General features: G+C 43.4%; 1 protein-coding gene across 1 annotated transcript in view; it reads left to right on the forward strand.

Annotated features, from left to right (window-relative positions):
- Positions 1 to 17,379, forward strand: part of P2RX3 (purinergic receptor P2X 3) — a 43,250-nt gene extending 25,871 nt beyond the window's left edge. The window contains exons 10-13 of the mRNA XM_027860284.1: positions 14,347 to 14,440; positions 14,699 to 14,764; positions 15,417 to 15,494; positions 16,309 to 17,379. Of these exons, the coding sequence (XP_027716085.1) occupies positions 14,347 to 14,440; positions 14,699 to 14,764; positions 15,417 to 15,494; positions 16,309 to 16,431 (361 nt within the window). The 3' untranslated portion in view covers positions 16,432 to 17,379. The remainder of the gene's footprint in view (positions 1 to 14,346; positions 14,441 to 14,698; positions 14,765 to 15,416; positions 15,495 to 16,308) is intronic.
- The last annotated feature ends 1,534 nt before the right edge of the window (positions 17,380 to 18,913 follow it).

Raw genomic sequence — 18,913 nt, forward strand, 5'->3', positions numbered from 1 at the left:
AGAGAGAGAGAGAGAGAGAGAGAGAGAGAGAGAGAGAGACAACCAGGTACTTCTGTGTTAACTTCTTGGGATACAGATAAAAGCAAATAAGGCAGTTCCTACCCTCAAGGAGCTTACATTCTAATAGGAGAAGATAATACATGTTATGGAATAGGACAAAGAGAAAGTGGGGGAGGCTGTAGAGTGTGGGGATCCTCATTGAAAGTCTGTCTCAGGGCTAGGGACTCATCAATCAGAAGAGGAAGTCCCAGGGTAGGGGACCTTTCCCGTGGGGCAATGCTGCAAGAGAGGGAGGTAGAGAAGTCCAGGAGAGTGAGTTAACCTGGGAGTGAAGTGAATGTGACTGGTTCCTCTCATAAAATGAAAATCTAAAATACTGGATTTGGAATCAGGAAGACATGTGTTCAAATCCTGCCTCAGACACCCAGGTGTGTGACCCAGATCATGACACGATCTCTCTGAGCTTGTTTCCTAATGTATCAAATGAGGATAATCATAGTACCTACCTCACAAGATTGTGAGGATGGAATGAGCCCACGTATATACAGCATCTTGCACACCTTAAATAATAACAAGGACTGCTATCTATTGTGCTCTAAGGTTCACAGAGCATTTTACAAATATCATCTTACTTTATCTTCACAAAGACCATAAAAAGGAAGTATAATTATAGTCCCCACTATACAGATGAGGAAAGTGAGGCAAAAAGGTGAAGTGATTTGCCCAGGGTGGCTCAGATAGTAAGTGTTCTCCGCAGGATTTGAACTCGGGTCTTCCTGACTCCAGAACTAGCTAGTTCTACTCTTTCATTTTACAGATAAGAAAAATGAAGCTCTAAGAGGAAAATCAATTGCTCAAGGTTCCGCCATTTTATAAGAGAATCAAATGAACTAGGGATGTTTAAGCTGAAGAAGAGATGAATTGGGGGTGGGGGGCATGCTTGTTATCCTCAAGTATTCAAAGAGGTGCCTTGTGGAAGAGGGATTAGACTTCTTTTACTTGACTTGACTCTTGGCCTACATCACTGAAGAACCCAAGCAATTTCCAGACTCCTCTCCCCTTCCTGACCAAAGGGTCTGAATGTTCGGTCTCCTCAAACACGTCACTTAGATTAAAGGAGATGTTAGATGACCCTTTAAACACTGTAGAAGAAAGATGCTTAAGATATTCAAATCATGATGCTATGTTTCCCAGCACTAATAATAACAAATTATAATGATACTTGATGTCACTTCTGAAAATGAAACTTTAATATGATTCTCCACAATCTCAATGGTAGCATGGAATATTTAATACTAACCATTCTACTAAGTACAAACTAAATTACAGTGGGTGCATTGGTCTAACTAGCCAGGAGCTCAAGGAGCTCCACAAGCATTGTCTGATCTGCAATAATTGGTGCTTATTGAGAGCTTACCTAGTTATAAAGGAAAGCCCTTCCTCTTAGAAGCTCAGAATCTAGTGAGGGAGCCAAGAAACAGAGGCATGTTTGCTAAGGTCCCTTCAAGCTCGAAATGTCTGTGATTCTCTGCCACGAAGATGTCAACAACAGACACATATAACTGCCTCCAGACAGCCTCCCGTTAACTGACACCCTCCAGCAAGACTAGCCTGGGCAACCAGCTAGCTTTGTGTCATCCTGGGGCCTTTTTCCAAGTGTTTTGGTAGGGATCCAGCTGGGAAGATTTGTGGTTGGAGGAGTGCTGTGCTAAAAGTCTAAAACTGAGAGATTTGCTAAGTCGGGTATGATTGTCTTCCAGCAGTTTCTCGATGTGGGTCACTTGATCCCCATGCCATGCTCAGTGGGTGCTGGCCTTGGCCAGTTGTCACCATATAAATGGATCAACCCTTGGTTTATGGGACCATTTGGTTAGTTAGAACACCCTGTTCTCCAACCATCCCTGTTAACTGAGGTGTTGTTGTGTGGGTGTGTGGGTGTGTGGGGAGATAGGCAGAGAGATGATGGATGGATAATAATAGGAGTCTTGGTGAACTTCAGGCTCTTTCTGAGTCGACAGTGTGACATGGCAGCTGAAAAATCTAATTTGTTCCTTGGCTGCGTTAAGAGAGGACTAGTGTCCAAAACAAAGGCACTGATAGTCCCAAAGTCCTCTGTCCTTAGCTCGACCACAGCAGTAAAGTTGGGTTCCTTTTTGGAAGTCATATTTTAGGACACTGATGAGTGGGAGATTATCCAGAAGAGGACAGCTAGGATGGTGGGGTGGCGAGGGGATTCCATCTAGTTTACAACAGCCTGGGGAAGAAAATAGGTATGGTAACTCTCTTCAAGTATTTCAAGTGTTGTCATATGGAAGAAGGATTTGACTTGTTCTGCTTGGTTCCAGAAGGCAGAACCAGGAGCAAGGGGGGATACAGAGTCAGACATAGATGTGAAGTCAGGAAAACCTTCCAAAAGTTCTGCATTTGGAATCAGAAGGCCTGGGTTTGAATCTCAGCTCTGCCACTTTTGGGATAGTGGGCAAGTCAGTCCTTTTCTCTGTGTCTCAGTTTCCTCATCAATAAAATGAGGTGGGAGGAGTAGAAGATTTCTAAGGCCACTTCCAAAGTTGACATTTTATGTTCCCTGTTCTGAGGTCCCTTCAAACTCTGACATTCTATGAGGCCACAAAGGGAAATGAATTAGTTTAGCAGGGGACATAGGAGGCTGCAGAGACTGATTTCAATGAGAATTCATCTGTGGGGTGGAGAAATCTAGGAGTGGGAACCAGGGTTCTTCACCTGGTTCTTCCATTTCTGATTGATCAGTAAAAGGATGGGGTTGGACTGGATGAATTTCCTCCCAACTCGAAATCTTCTGATCCTACAAGAGGTTTAGGATATTTTTTCTTCTCCTTCCTGGTGTGGAACAAGATAAGTACTTCCTAGACCTTGAGTTTCATTAGGGGAGTGGCCATGTGAAGCTGAATGTTGTTTCTTCTCCATAGGAAGAAACTGAGGCACAGAGAAGTTTAACGAGTTGCCTATGGTCACACGGCTGTTAAGTGTCCAAGGTATAATTCATACCCATGTTGTCATGACTCCAAGGCCAACATTCTGTCACACTGCCTTCTATTATACTATGTATGATTAGATTAGGATGGCATACTATGTATCATCATAATAACTTATACTTGTGTGTGGCTTTATGGTTTGCAAAACACTTCAACATTAATTAGCTAATTTGGCAGGACCAGCTAAGCAAGAATTATTATCTCCATTTCTTTTTTTTCTCCTTCTGTTCCTTTCTTTCCTTTCTTCCCTCTTTCTTTGTTGTTCTCTATTTCTTCTCTCTTCTTTCTTTTTCTCCTGTCTTTATTTTGTCTTTCTTTTTTCTCTCCTTTTTCTCTCTCTTTCATTCTCTAGCTCTTTCTTCTCTCTCCTTTCTCTCTTTTTCTGTTTCTTTCCTTCTTTCTTTTTTCTTTCTTTCTTCTTTCCTTCCTTCCTTCCTTCCTTCCTTCCTTACTTTATCATTGGAGTAAGAATTTCTGGTGAGAAAACCCTCCTCTAAAACAGATCATCAAGTGTTCCGCAGCTTACAAAGTTAGCATAGATCAGTGGTGTCAAACTCAAATAGAAACAGGAGTGCCTAAACCATACATAAGAATCCCTGAGGAAGGCACATTGACTTAGAAAACCACATATAAGGATTACCTATATTCTATTGTATTTTTATTTTGATCCCCAGGCATTTTATACACTTTGTAGTTATTTGGAATGGGATTTCCCTTTCTGTTATTGTTTCTTATATATTTTTATTCATGTTGTTAAATATTTTCCAATTATATTTTAATCTGGTTCAGGCCACGCTAGGGAGGGCCTCATGTCTGACACCCCTGGCCTAGAGCACTAAGAGTTTTAGTGAGTTGCCCAGGGTCACACAACTGTGACAAAGACAGGACTTGAGCCCTAGTCTTCCTAGCTTTGAGCCCTCCTCTCTATGCGCTGTGTCATACTGTCTTTCTGTAGTTCATGCAGTTGGGAAAACTGATGTGCGAGAGAGATTAAGTGATTTTGCCAGGCCATATGGCTAGTAAATGGCAAAACCAAGACTTCAAACCCAGATCTCCTGACTCCCAGCCTGGGGCCTCTTCCCCTACAGCCCCACTCCCACCCCAGGGATAGAGCCCATTACAGATGGAGTGTCCTCCAGCTCCAAAGGTAATGGAGGCCAGATGAGGGTGAAACGAGAGCTTGCACCCATTCTTAGCCCTGTGGGCTTGGCACTTTCTGCAACAGCACCAGAAGCAGTAGTGTAAAATCAAGGCCTAATTTCTTGTTTCTTGAGACTCTAATTTCCACAGGCAGAAAAAAATATATATGAAATTTTGGATTCTCTCTCTTGGTTTCTGGAACAAAAACCTCTTCTGCAGCAGTTCATTGCATCTTGTGTGATCAGTGTTTCTAAGCGATCCTTTTTTGCTGGAAGCCAACCATAGCAGCTTTCACGAGGCAATGAAGCTTGGCACTGCTTGGTTTCTATTCGGAAACATTTCGTTCAGCAAGATCTAAGGCCAATTGATAGGAAGAAGAAAAAGTCTGCCCTTGGCTTTGATTAGCCTTTTTATAATCTGAGTTTTATTTTTCTTCTCCATCCAGCATCCGTACTGTCTGCGTTAAGAGCAGTCATATGGTTAATTTCCATGAAAATAGCATGAAGGCTGTCTTTGCCACTGAACAGGCTGCTACAAGAATGGCCCCTCAATCAGTGCCTGCAGTAACCTTTGTCAGATTCAAATGCACAGTGTAAAAAAAAAAAATCTGGATGGACTAGAATGCTTGGCAAAAACCAAAACAGAACAAAACAGCCCAACATCATTTAATTTACTGCCTGATTATGGATAAGCCAAAAATCCTATTTGGGTTCAACTTATTGTTGGAAATGTTTCTAAGATGCACCAGTCCACTTTCCCACCTTATTAAGTGTAATGAAAATGACTGAGTCCTGCTTTGTTGCTCTGGGATCTTCGAATGTCTCCAGCTCAGCACTAGTCAATGTTTGATTCAACAAGTATTTATTAAGTGCCTACTATTTGCTAGGTACTGAATATACAAAACCAAAAACAAAAGTTCCCTCCCCTCAAGGAGCTTACAATCTACTGATGGGAAAACCACATCTATGCTGATTAGTCACTGTGAAAATTATTCAAGGTAAATAGAAAATAAGTTGGGTTGGTAGAGTGGAAAGCACTAGCTGGAGGAATCAGAAATAGTATCTTCTCAGAGATGCCTTTGCACCAAGCCTTGTAGGGAGTGAGGGGCTCTAAGAGGTGGAGGGCAGAGGAGCATACAGGGAATGGGAGGTGTGGAATGTCTTGTACAGAGAATAGGAAATAGTAGAGCGGCTTGTCTGGAACATAGAGTCCATTGTTGGGGGAGAAGAGGGGAAGGTGCATCTGTCTGGAAAGAGAGGCTGCACTAGGATTGTAAAGGGCTGTAAATGCCAAAGAATTTGTATTTGATCCTCTAGGTGAAAGGAAATCACCAATGCCTCTTGAGCAGGGCAGTGATGTGGCAAGATGTGCTTGAGAAGAACCAGTTTGGCAGCTGGTTAGAAGATGGGCTGGAGAGGAGAAACATACGTTCCTAACACATGGTACTAGAGGATAAAATGGAAAGGGTCAGTCGACAAAGAGTAGGAGATTGAGTTGCATGAACACAGGGCATACTCCCAACAATTGATATGCTCCACTGTATACCTAAGAAGAATTTTTCCTTCTGATTTGCTTCTTTTCTCCTAAAATCCAAGGATACTCCCCCATACCTCTTTTGGGGGAGAAAACCAACTATGATACATTTAGGGTTGGCATCATTGAGGTAGCCCTCTAATATTGTTTAAGATCTGAATCAGAATCGTTTCTTCAGTCATGACCTTCTTCCATTATTGGATGGCAATGCATTGTCATGGAAGAAGCATCGAATTTGGAGTCTGGATTCAAAGTCTTGGGTACTCCACTTTCTAGCTCTGTGGTCTTGCATAGCATTGTGGAAGGTGTACTTAATTGGAAGTTAGAGGACCTGCATGCAAATGCTAACTCTGCCACTCATTACCAGCATGATCTGGAACAAGCCACATTTTTCCCATCTTTAAAGTGGGGGTTCAAGTATATTACCTAGGCATTGTGATATAGAAGAAAATAAGGCACTGGCTATTTAGGAAGCCTGGCAGAGTAAATATGGAACTAGACTTGAAGTCAGGAAGACTTGGGTTCAAATCCCATTTTATATACTGGCTTCTGAGTATGTCTCAGTTTCTTCATCTATAAAATAAGAGAGGTTCAGTGACTTCTAAAGTCCTTTCTGGTTATAAATCCATAATTCTATGACATGAGGTCTTTTCCAGCTCTCAATTTATGGTCCTATGATCCTTCCCCCTTCTGGACTTCAGTTTTCAATCTGTAAAATTAGATAATTGGAGTAGATGATTTTTGTTTCCTTCTACATCTAAATTTATGATTTTGTGATCCTCCTCCTCTCTAGTTATCAGCTTCCTTGTCTGGAAACTGAGAAGGGTGGATGAGAAGACTGACTTCAAAGGCCCCTTCCAACTCTAAATTTATGATCTTATAATTCTTCCCTTCTCTGAGCCTCAGTTTCCCTGTCTATGAAATGAACTCAATAATTTCTAAGGTTCTTTCTAGCTCTCAGTCTGTGATCCCATGAGTCTTTCCCTCTCTGAGTCCTTTTTTTCCCCATCTGTAAAATGAAGGGGTTGGCAAGACCATCTCTGATGGTCCCTTCCAGCTCTGAACTATCTTTTTTTAAAAAAAAAATTTTATTAATTTATTTTGATTTATCAACAATCACTTCCATAAGCTTTTGAGTTTTAAATTTTTCTCCCCCTCCCCCCCACTGTCCCTAAGATGGTGCAATCTGATATAGGCTATACGTATACATTCCTATTAAACATATTGGACACTTACTCAGTGACAGTGGAGCTCACCCAAAAGGAAGTCAGATGTTTTCCTGGTGACGTCAGGGGTAACCTTCACTTGGAGTACTTCTCTAAGGCAAGGGAGTCAGCCTGCTCTGCTCAAAGCACATCATTCAACCTTAGAACAATCCTTTTCACAGTATATCTTTTCTTGCTGTTGTACTGGCAGCCCCCAAAAGTGTATTCCAAATGACAAATTTCCTTTTTCAAAAGGCAAAAGCTTTGCCGTGAATGACACCTCTTCTGCTTGGAGACACCAGCTCAGCGCCCAAGTTTTCCCTTGAAAGTAGAATATGGCAGCTTGTTACCACCTCACGTAGCAGTTTTCTAGGCCCAAGGCACCAGGCTTTGAGTAAGCACCCACACACACATGCACACATATACCACTTTCCCCACCACACATCGGGATGCTCACCTGATGGAACATTTCTAAACAGATGTCGGGAATCTTACAGGGAAATTCACAGAATGATTTTTATTTACACAGTTCAATACTTCCAGAATTTATGATTTCATCAGCATGGGTATTCCCCCGCCAGAGCAGATTGCAACCCCGTTGATGACATAAAGACAGTCGTAGAGAGTTTCTGTGGCTGACAAGGTCACGACCCTGCATCTAACCTTGTGGGGAGCCTTTCCACCATTGAGCTGGGCTCCTCTGATGATGGGCATCCGTGGTTCTGTGCTTGAATGATTTCCAGCTTGGTAGGATCTGCCAGAGCTTGTGATTTACGGGCTTACCCATCAAGAAACTAGTGTCACCTCCATGCCGAGATGAGGTAACAGAAGAGTCACATAATCTCTCTAAGCCTCATTTTTTCCATTTGTTAAAAGGGGGTTCAAGTATATTACCTAGGCATGGTGATATAGAAGAAAATAAGGCACTGGCTATTTAGGAAGCCTGGCAGAGTAAATATGAGACTAGACTTGAAGTCAGGAAGACCTAGGTTCAAGTCCTGTTTTACTAGCTTCTGAGTATGCCTCAGTTTCTTCATCTGTAAAATAAGAGAGTTTGATCACTGGAGTGATCAAAAATTAGATCAATACATTGTATCAATTTTGAAAATCACTTGACATGGTTAAGCAGATAGAAATGAGAGACTGGGGAATAGCAGACAGAGTGTTAGACCAGGAATCGGAAGACTTGGGTAGAACCAGACTACTAATTGTTGGACTTTGAACATCAAATTGTAGGACTTTGAACCTCTCTGGGTCTCAGTTTTCTCATCCATACACTGAGAAGAGAAGGCATAATGGTTCAGAAGAAAGAGTTCTGAATGTGGCATGAGATGACTACAGTTTGAATCCTGAATCTGCCATTTTTACCTTGGGCTAAACATTTCCCTATTCCTTAATTTCCCCATCTATAAAAGGAGTGGGTTGGATTATGTGACCTTCAAGGATCGCATTATCCACATGACTAGGTGATTTATCCAATGCCTCCTAGCTCTGATGTTCTGGGTTCTAGATTTCAGGTTCCAACATCCCTTGCCACTCTGACATTCTATTTTCCATGAAAAGCAGCATGTCATAGTAAAGCAAGTGCTGGACTTGGACTGAGAAAGACCTGGGTTCAAATCTTGCCTAAGTCCATGTGTGACCATGGACAAGTTACTTAATCTCTCTGGGCCTCTGTTTACTTCTCTGTAAAAGGAGTGAGTTGGGCTTGAGGGCATCTAAGGTTCATTCCAGCTCTAAATGTCATGATATACGTTCTAAAGTCTCACTTAACTCTGCCATCTTATGTTCTGAAGTCCCTCCTGGCTCTAACATTCTACGTTGTAAGGTCCCTCCCGGTTCGGACCTTTCATCCATCAAACAACAAATAGTTATCACGTTCTAAGACCCATTCCAGCTCTAACCATTCTATGTTCTAGGTTTTTGGAACCCTTCCACTTCTGAATTTCTATGATTTTAAAAGTGTATGTCTATTAGGAATGCCGGGCCCCTAAAACCATTCTCTGTCATTTACAGCTCTATTGTGTAAGAATTTAGATTCAACCCTACATGATTGAGGGTTCTGTTGCAAGGACTAGAGGGTCTTTACAGAAGAATAAGATGGGCCAGTTAATGCCATGGGCCCTCTATTTGATGTATTTAAGGGAAGACTACTGGCTTAACTGGAGATAGCCAAGGGAACATAGGAGAGGAGAGAAAGCCAACAAAGGGAAGCCCAGTGAATCTCTCTCTCTCTGTGTCTCTCTCTCTGTCTCTGTTTCTGTCTCTGTCTCTCACACACACGCACATACACATACACACACACACACACACACACACACACACTCTACTGGGACTGAGACTGACTCCTCCAACGCAGGACTGAGCTGTAAGAGAAGGAGACGCAGTCCAACTAGCGATGTCACAAAGGATCCTCCTCCATAATGGTCTTCAGGAGTGGTGGAAGAAGGGAGTCCTCAGTGGCGTGCTGTCAGGACTTAGCCAGTTATTACGCCACATCCTTACTGGAGACTTCTATACACATCTTTACTCTAGACATCAGGGCAGCTTAGACAGTTGTGGAGTCAAGCTGACTTCCATATTTTATGGGCAGGGGGCAGTTACTGCTCAGCTGTGGGGGTTTCCTACCTGACTCCCATCTGACAGACAGGAAGGTGCCACACACGCACACAGAGAGAGAGAGAGAGAGAGAACAATTGTATAACTATTATTGTTGTGTTTGTCCTTTGTTCTCAAAGAGGACCATGACATTAGGGAGATGATGACATGACTTGCAATTGACTTTGATTTGAGTGAGGGAGGGCTGTGCAAGATCATGAGCCTCACTTTCTCCTCCAGAGCCATCAGGGTCCAGTGACCAGATATTCATCAGGATGCCTGGAAATGGCTCAAGATGCAGTGGAAGACCCTGACCCTTTTAAGCTGAGGTCTTTTCAGGGTCTCATTTTGAGTGAGGTAACACCCATTCAGTGAATAGGCCTCTTTAAGAAGTGAGTTGGGGCAGCTCGGTGGCACGGTGGATAGAGCACTGGTCCTGGAGTCAGGAAGACTGAGTTCAAATCCAGCCTCAGACACATAACACACACTAGAAGTGTGACTCTGGGCAAGTCACTTAACCCCAACTGCCTCACCAAAAAAAAAAAAAAAAAGTGAGTCAAGGGATGGCTCCTTTAATAAAAAAAAATAAATCAAACTAAGAGGAGAAGACACTCAGGGTTGCTGGCCAAAAGTGAAAAAAATAGAATTATTATACATAATTATGATATATTATATAATTATGTATAATAATTATATAACATACAGTATATATATATATATATATATATATATAATACATTAGTTGATAAGCACTAGCATTGGGTGCTTTAAGATTTGTAAAGTGTTCTTCAAGTATTGTTTGATTTGATCCTCACAACCCTATGAGGTAAGTGGGAATACATTTTACCAAGGAGGAAACAGGCAGAGAGTAGGTAAGTGATTTGCCCGGAGCCACCCAGCTAGGAAGTGTCTCAGGATTTGAATTGTGATCTCCTGACTTTAAATTCAATTTTTTTTTTTTTTTGCAAGGCAATTGGGGTTAAGTGACTTGCCCACAATCATACAGCTAGTGAGTGATATGTGTCTGAGATCGGATTTAAACTCAGGTCCTCCTGACTCCAGGACCAGTGTTCTATCCACTGCACCACCTAGCTGCCCCCTCTAAGTCCAATTTTCTAGTTTGTGTGCCAACATGCTGCCTCATTGAACTAATGATTTGTCATTTCAATTGGATATTTTGCATTATTATTATTTACATGTCACTCTTAATAGCATGAATGGCCCTCAGATCTGAAGGCTCTAGAATTGCTATACATAGCCCCACCTTAGTATCCTCTGGGGATCCTGCCTCGGTATGGAAGGGTTAAAAGAAATGTGATCACTGCTTACTTTCCCCAGTGTCAGCTGCCTACCAGGCCCAATTTAGTCCTGGCTTGTGGGTCCTGGCGAGATGGCCAGCTTCCAAGCACTGCTATATCCAACAGTGGGGGCTCCCAATCTTCTGCAGCCCCAGATACCTGCTGTGGGCCCCCCAGAAGCCTTCCTTCTCTTCACAAGGCTTTGTCTTGACAAGCACCAGTCCCCAGTTCTCCGCCAACAGTGACAGCTTTGTCCCATTCACAGCCATCCCACTGCTTCTCTCAAAGCATCTCTGGGATTGTCACACTGCAGGGGCTCCCCCATTTCACCAGGTGATAAGAACAGTCCTTTTCTGGTGCTTACTAGGAGCTCCTACCCCTACCTCACCAACTACCCCTCCTGTAGCTCCCAATTTCTGGTGCAGCCAGCTGCTTCCCAAATGTTTTGCCTTTTCATGGGAATCAATTTCTCTCCTCATATTGGGTTTTCCCATAAAGAATATTCAGAGGAAATCAGAAAGGTTACTCCCCAAAATGGAAACTAAAGTGAGGGAATACCAAGGTGAAACATACAAGAGACTTTGTGGAAGTCCCTCCTTGTCATTTTGGTCATCAGATCATAGAATGTTTTTGAAGGGGGGAGTCCTAAAACACAGAGTTAGAGCTGGGAGAGACCTTAGAACACAAAATGTCTGAGCCTGGAAGGACCTTAGAAAATGTAAGAGTCTGGAAAGGACTTAGAACAGATAATGTCAGAGCCTGGAGGGACCTTAGAATCAGGAATCTTAGGACTGGGAGAAATTTGAAAGGTTACCATGTTCAGCACTCTCATTTTACAGTTCAAGAGATTAATGATCAAAAAAGATGACACATCCTTTCAGTGACTGAGCTGGAAATGAACCCAGCTAAATCTCTAGACTAAAAGCTTAGTGTTCTCCCTGCTTACCTGTCTTTCAGGATCTCTGCCTTCTGCAGTTTAAAATTTGGAGGATAGCAAGGGAGGGGTGGAAAATCTGAATTACTGTGATCACTGGTCCTTGGAAGCCAGGGCAGTAAAACTCAGTTGGCATATTAGCGTGGTTCCTTGGCCCAGGACTCAAAAGAAATGAACCTGAGCTAAGAAAAATCAGAAGGCAGACAAAATGATTGGACACGTGCAGGCCTTGCCATTTTTCCATTTAATTCAATTCCACAAACATTTATTAAGTGACTATCATATGCCAGGGACAGTGGTAGGGAACACAGAGGCAAAAGAAAAAAAAAAGTTCCTGCCCTCAGGGCACTTATATTCTGCTGGATAGAAACCACATGTGTACAGATAAGTTGATACCACACACACACACACACACACACACACACACACACACACACACACACAAAATGTAGCTATATGCCCTAGAAATTGGATGAGTCAAGAAAGGCCCTGGATAAAAGGAAGTCCTGGATCTGAGCCTTGAAGGAAGTTAGTGTTTCCATTTCTTATCAAAAGTAGTAACATTTTTTGGAGAGGGAGGAAAGAAGTGAGTTGGGGTAGGAAAGACAGCCAAGGAAAGAAAACAGTAGTCACTTGCTTCCCCTGGAAACTTGGCATCTCCTCCCCAGGTTTTAAGCTAATCATGAGTGGTACCATGAATGGTACCTTAAGGTAATCATGAATGGAAAGAGAAAAAAAAAATCTCACTTTGACTCCTCATTTGCTTCCCATGACTTGCCAGACTAAATTTAGCTCTCCATTCTTCACCCTGCTTTGATAAACAGTGTCCAGGCCACTGACAGATTCATTCAGCAAGACTGAAAGTTGGGCATGTGGTCTCTGTTTTTATGGCTGTACATGTACAGCCTTGGTCTAGCAGTCAGCACTCCTGGCTCCCAGTCTTATCCCTGTCATTAACTGTCTGTGTAGCACTGCCTCCTTATTTCTAACAGAGGGAGAATGTTACCTCTGAGTTCTCCAATGCAAAGACAGTTTGGACATTGAATAGAGAGGGCTTTGAGATCCTTTGATGGCACAGCACAAAACTGGAAGTTTCCTGAAGGGGGCCTTTGGTTCGGCCAAAATGCTGAATCATTGAATGTCAGAGCTGGAAGGGACCTTCAAACAGAGAACATTAGACCTAGTCAGCACCTAAGAACATAGAATGTTAGGACTATAAGAGATCTAAGAACAGAATGTTAGAGGCAAAGAATGCCATAGAACATTGATTGTTAGAGCTAGAGGGGGTCCTGGAATATAGACTATTGGAGCTGGAAAAGATCTTACAATATAGAATGTTAGCACTGGAAGAGAGCTTAGAATATAGCATGTCTGAAGTGGGTAGGACCTTAGAACACAGGAAGTCCAAGCTGGTAATACAACATCTTCATTTCACAGAAAAAAGAAGCTAATGGAGATAAAGCCTAGATTTAGGTAGGGGAAAAAAAATCTACTGCGTATCCCTGGGATGGAAAAGCTGTGACTGGAGGAGAGGGTTGTAATGGACTGCCAGCTCAATTTGGCTGCCACTTGATATGGCAGCTAAAAAATCTGATATTCACTTGGTCCATGTTGAGAGGTGTGGCTTTGCCTCCTTTGTTCTGGAGACTATGCCTCTACCTGGGGGATATTCAAGTGACAAGTGTTCATTAAGCACCTACTATGTGCCAGGCACTGTGCTAAGCCTTGGTAACAGAAATACAAACGTGACAGAGTCTCTGCCTTCCAGAGCTCGAATGCTACTGAGGGATATAGCACGTTGACATCTAAGTAGATTCAGGAAGCAGACCAAATAAATACAAAATGATTTTATAGTGGAGGGCACTAATGATTCTATTTCCTGAGGGAATCAGGAAAGACCTCATTAAGAAGGTGACATTTGGATTGAGACTAGGGTTTTGTGAACTGCAAACACAGTGCCGTCGGAAACTGTTATTGTTCAGGGTTTTTAATTTTTTTAAACACATTTCCTCCTGGGTTGAGATACCTTGAATAGCATAAAAGCACTGGATGGCTAAGGATGACACAGGGTTCTGAGATATGGGAGAAGAGCAAGCTCTGAATGTACATTTCTCTAGCTTCCCAGTTCTCCCTGGGCTGGCATGGATGCTTCAGCAAACATCCATTCACAGCTCCCATTTCCATCGGGCTTTACTGTTTATCAAATGCTTTCCTCAGTTGCTACGGTAGGTGACATAAATAATATCATCCCAATTTATAGACTGGGAATCTGAACCCCAAGTTGCTTAAGTGACTGGCCTAGGCCTAAACAACTACCTACAGATTTCAACTCAGATCAATCTGACTCAAACTCTACTTTTCTTTCAGCCATACCAGACTGTTTCCCACAAGGGCATAAGCTTCCGTGATGCCCAATGGGTTGCTTATAATGTTTTCTTTTCCTACCAGAAATGTATGTAGTAGTGTTGTTCTCTTCTACATTGGCATGGCCTGGGGTGAGGGGGATCTTACTAATGAACAGAGAAAAATACTTTATTTTAAGAGGTGTGATGGTGGTAAAGGGAGGGTGTACCACTGACTCCATTATCTTTTCTTTTTTTTTTTTTTTTTTACTTCTTGGATTGTAGGTTTGCCAAATACTTTAAGATGGAGAATGGCAGTGAGTATCGGACACTCCTGAAGGCATTTGGCATTCGTTTTGATGTACTTGTATATGGAAATGTGAGTCCTCAAACCAAACCAGGGTGGAAGGGTCAGGGAGGATGCCCAGGGAAGATGCACAAGGAGCCAAGGGGATCTTCAGGAAAGGAGAGCAACAGACCTTTGAATAACTCGGTGCCCCTGGGATTCCTTTACTCTTGGGATCTGAAGTCTCTATGAGTTCTCTGTAGGATTGTTGTGAGGGAAGGACCTCTTATTAAATACCCCCCAGCATTCATTTTCCCTCCTCGAGCTCACTGTATCACGTTGTGTCTGCAGGCTGGCAAGTTTAACATCATACCCACCATCATCAGTTCTGTGGCAGCCTTTACCTCAGTGGGAGTGGTAAGTCTGGGCTCCTGTCCCCTGAGCATTCCCAAAGCTTCTAGACAGGCTGGGAAGAGGGCCTCTGTTCTGGGGCTCCATGGTGGCATTATAGCAACGCAAAATAAGGCAAATTTTCTTCTGTCCGCTGCTCGGCCTCTTATGGTGGCATCTCAGGTGACAATTCTCTCTCTTCACTGGGTTGCCATGAAAATGAGTCTTGGGGTGGCCAAAGTAAGTAAAAAGAGGCAGTATTTGGTAAGATGGGCACGTCCCCTCTTTCCACACCTCTGCCCATGCCTGTCTACCCTTCCACCTCCGTGTTCCATTGTTAGAATATTGGATTTAGGATCAAAAGGAAATCTCTGCCACTTCACAGCTCTGTGACCTTTATTACTTTATGTCTCTGAGTCTCAGTTTTCTCATCTATAAAATGGGGGTGCTAATATTTGAATTCTCTGCCTCTTCAAGTTGTTGGGAAGAAAGAGTTTTGTAAACTGATCACTCTGTGGAAATAGGAGTTGCTATTAATTTTACACCGGTCAAGTAGAGTTCTGTGCTCTCTGTGGCTCTCTCCCCATTCCCTCCTTTCCTTGCCACTCGCCCTTGCTCCTGCCTAGACCAGGTCTAGTTACTGGGAGCTTCTCCCACCAACAGTGTCTCTTCCCTCCAGGGCACAGTCCTCTGCGACATCATCCTGCTCAACTTCCTAAAGGGTGCAGACCAATACAAAGCCAAGAAGTTTGAAGAGGTGAGGACCCCAAGAGAAGCCAGAGGAAAGCAAGGGATGAGAGGAGGGCCAGAGGAAAGGAGCAGCAGCTAGGAAGAACTTCTGGCTGTTCCTGTCAGAGCCTCTGAGAGATGCTATCACAACAAGGTCCGGTCAAGAGAACTAGGGAACAGGGAGATAGTAACTGCTGCCAATAGCCCCAGTAAGGGTAGGAGCTTCTCTCCCATTGTCTCTAGGCAGAAATTAAAATCACAGAGAGCCAAGGCTTCTGGTTAGCGTTTTCAAACCTGGTCCTAATACTGTGGCTGCCAAGTTGAATGTATTGGCAGAAGGGAAAGTAAAAGAGCCAGGTGAGAGTTCATCATGGCAGAGCAGTAAAACTGCTTTTGTGTGTGTGTGTGTGTGTGTGTGTGTTTCCCCATGTTGGGTAGGTACCTGGAAAAGTCATATGAGTTGGGTTGTTCTGTAATCTGCCCAGAGTTTTCAGCCCAGAAAACATCTAAAAGTTGGGTGATTGTGATTTTTATGTCATAAAGTCAATGAGTTACATCCTTGACAACATCTTCAGAACCTTTTCCCTTATTCTCCCAGGAATGCCTGTGTAAGAGGAAAGATCTAGTTTTAGGACCCTGTTAGGAGAAGGAAGTCCAGTGGGAGGAAAGGAGAGACATGATTATGGGTGGGTCATGACGGAGAATAGGGACTGCAGGGAATTTTGAGGGTTCTATGAACCCTACTGCCGTCATCAGCCACTCTTCCTGTAAGATCCCTGGGCTCGGATAGATACTATGCCAGGATGTTTTAGGCTTCTGTCTTCTCCTCCCATCTCTTCCAGGTGAATGAAACAACCCTGCGATCTGCCACTTCTACCAACCCCATGTATCCCAGTGACCAGACCCTGGAGGGCAGAGAGGAAAAGCAATCCACAGACTCTGGAGCCTTCTCCATTGGTCACTAGGCCTCCTCATGCCAGTTTATCATTAACCTTATGCCCTAGGAATCGATACCTCATAACAGTCGACCTTCCACTGGGGAGGAAGAGGCTTACTTTAGGAGTGGCAATAAGCCAGACCCAGTTCCTAGACCTCCCAGTGTGCCAAGCAATAGGCAGTGCTCCCTGCTAGGGCTGCGTACAGTCTCATTGAGAGTTTGTTATCCCCCAAGGCTTCTTCCGTCATACCACTCTTTCCATCTCAGAGGCTGAAGTCTTTCTCATCCCACTGCCTAAGAACACCCTTGATCCCCTTACCCATTGCATATACTCGTGTGTAGAATATCTCTTTGGTGTGATTGTGATGTTGTCTTCTGTGTATCCACACTAAGCGATTTCCTACATGGCATGAAGATTATTATGAACTCATTGTGAAAAAGAACTGATAATAAGCAAAGAAGAAAAACTCGTGCCCAAGGTGGACCCCTAGAACAATAATGAAGGTTGTTGATATATTCCCACCTTCTCTCTCAGGTCATTCCCTTACTTCAGTTCCTCCTTATTGTCTCCAGGATAAAATGTAAACTCCTAAGTCTGGTATTTAAGAACTTTTACTTCCCTTCCCAGCTATATTTCATATTATTCCTTTTTACACACACTGCATTCCAGCCAAACCAGAATATTAGCTATTGCCTCAACTTGGCATCTTGCCTCCCACCTCTGGTCCTTCATACAGGCTACCTTGTCTCAGTGGAATACACTCACTCCTCATCTCTGCCTCTCAATATTTTTGCTCTTCGATGCTTATCTTGGGTGACACCTCCACCATGAAGCCTCCCTTGATCCCCTTCCCCCACAATGCTGGTACCCTCTCTCCCCTCATATTACCTTGTATTTACTTATCTATGTGCATGTTGTATCCCTCGATAGAATGTAAGCTCCATGAGGGCAAGGACTGTATCATGTTTGTCTTCATATAGCCAGTATCTAGCACAGTGAGTTGCATGTCGTAGGTGCTTAATAAATGTTTATTGCATTGAATTATCCGACCCTTGCTTCTGACCACCTTCCTAGTCCAAGCCCTAATTCCATGTTTCAGTTCCACAGGTTCTTGCTCCCAAAAGATTCCAGACCTATTCATTCTCAAATGTGTCAGCAGCTGATGATAATTTAAAGTGACCCTCCCTAAGGGTTGATAGGAGATTCTTGACTCTTTTGAAAACGTTCAGTAGGTAAAGCAGTGATTTTCAAATGGCAAATTTCTAGGCATTACAACAGTTGATGGGGAAGATACTGGGGAGCAGGGATCGCTGCCTAATATCATTAAGATCATTTCTTTTTCGGGGCAGTAAGAGAGAGGGAAGAGGCCATCTGATTCAGCCTATACTTGACCAGAAGCCTCTTGTGTAAACATATCAAGCCTATGTAAATCTCATTAGGCCAAACAAAGCTCAAACCCTTAGAATGTGATCACAACCCACTCTCCAACTGAGCTAATGAGTCTCAGAGTCTTGGAGACAGTCCTCATAAGGGCTCTGGTTGGGAATCTATGGGCATTGGGGCCATCTTCATTCCAGTGCCCCAAGGGAAATAGTCTTCCTGTCCTGATTCTCAAACTGAAGCAGGGGTGGGATGCAGAAAGTGGCTGTAGTCTACCTCCTCTCTTTCCTGCCCAGGAAAGATTTGTATTCAGGAAGACCTGAGCACAGACTGCCAAGTGGCCAGTCACGGAATCTCAGAGTTAGTAGGGACTTCAGAAGTGATCACATCCAACCTGCAATGAACAAAGATATCTCCCCTTTGACAAGGGATTATCCAGTCTTTGAAGACCTCCAGTGAGGGGGGAGGGAGCCCACTCCCTTCTAAAGTAGTTTGAACAGCTCTCGTCAGATGTGTTCTTCGTGAGATTCCTGTTCAGGTTGGAATGAAACTAGATGATCTCTTCTAATGTAACAATGCTGTGATTCTCTACTGTGTCTTGGTCTGTATCTCTGTGTCTCTGTCTCTATCTCTCTCTGTGTGTCTGTAGCTGTCTGCCTCTCTCTCTCTCTCTCTCCCTCTCTCTCTCTCTCTCTCTCTCTCTCTCTCTCTCTCTGTCTCCAGCCACAGAACCCTAAGCCACTCCCTGATATTCACTCTGACCATAGCTGAAATGAGCTTTTTGCTTCCTCTCCTATTCCCACAGCCCCAGTGGCCCAGGCCTTTGCTTCTGTTAAGAGAAATTGGTATGTCCATTGCATCAGGAACCTCTTCAGACATTGTAGTGAAAGTTTCAGCAGCCCCTCAAGGAAAAGACAAAAGGGGACCTCTGGAAATGAACTGAAATCAATAATTCTCTCTAGCCAGCTCCAGGTGGTGATGCTCTACAGGTGGGAGTGTCTTCTCTAATCTCTCATATAAAATTTGGGTTGGAGCAGACCTGAGCTGGAAGGGATCTTAGAACATAGAAACCAGGTAAGGGATAGATCAAGAGGCTATAACTCACAGTAATGTCATTTTTTTTTACATC

The sequence above is a fragment of the Vombatus ursinus genome, unplaced genomic scaffold (genome assembly GCF_900497805.2).
Source record: "Vombatus ursinus unplaced genomic scaffold, bare-nosed wombat genome assembly UNPS02014177.1, whole genome shotgun sequence".
NCBI lineage: Eukaryota > Metazoa > Chordata > Mammalia > Diprotodontia > Vombatidae > Vombatus > Vombatus ursinus.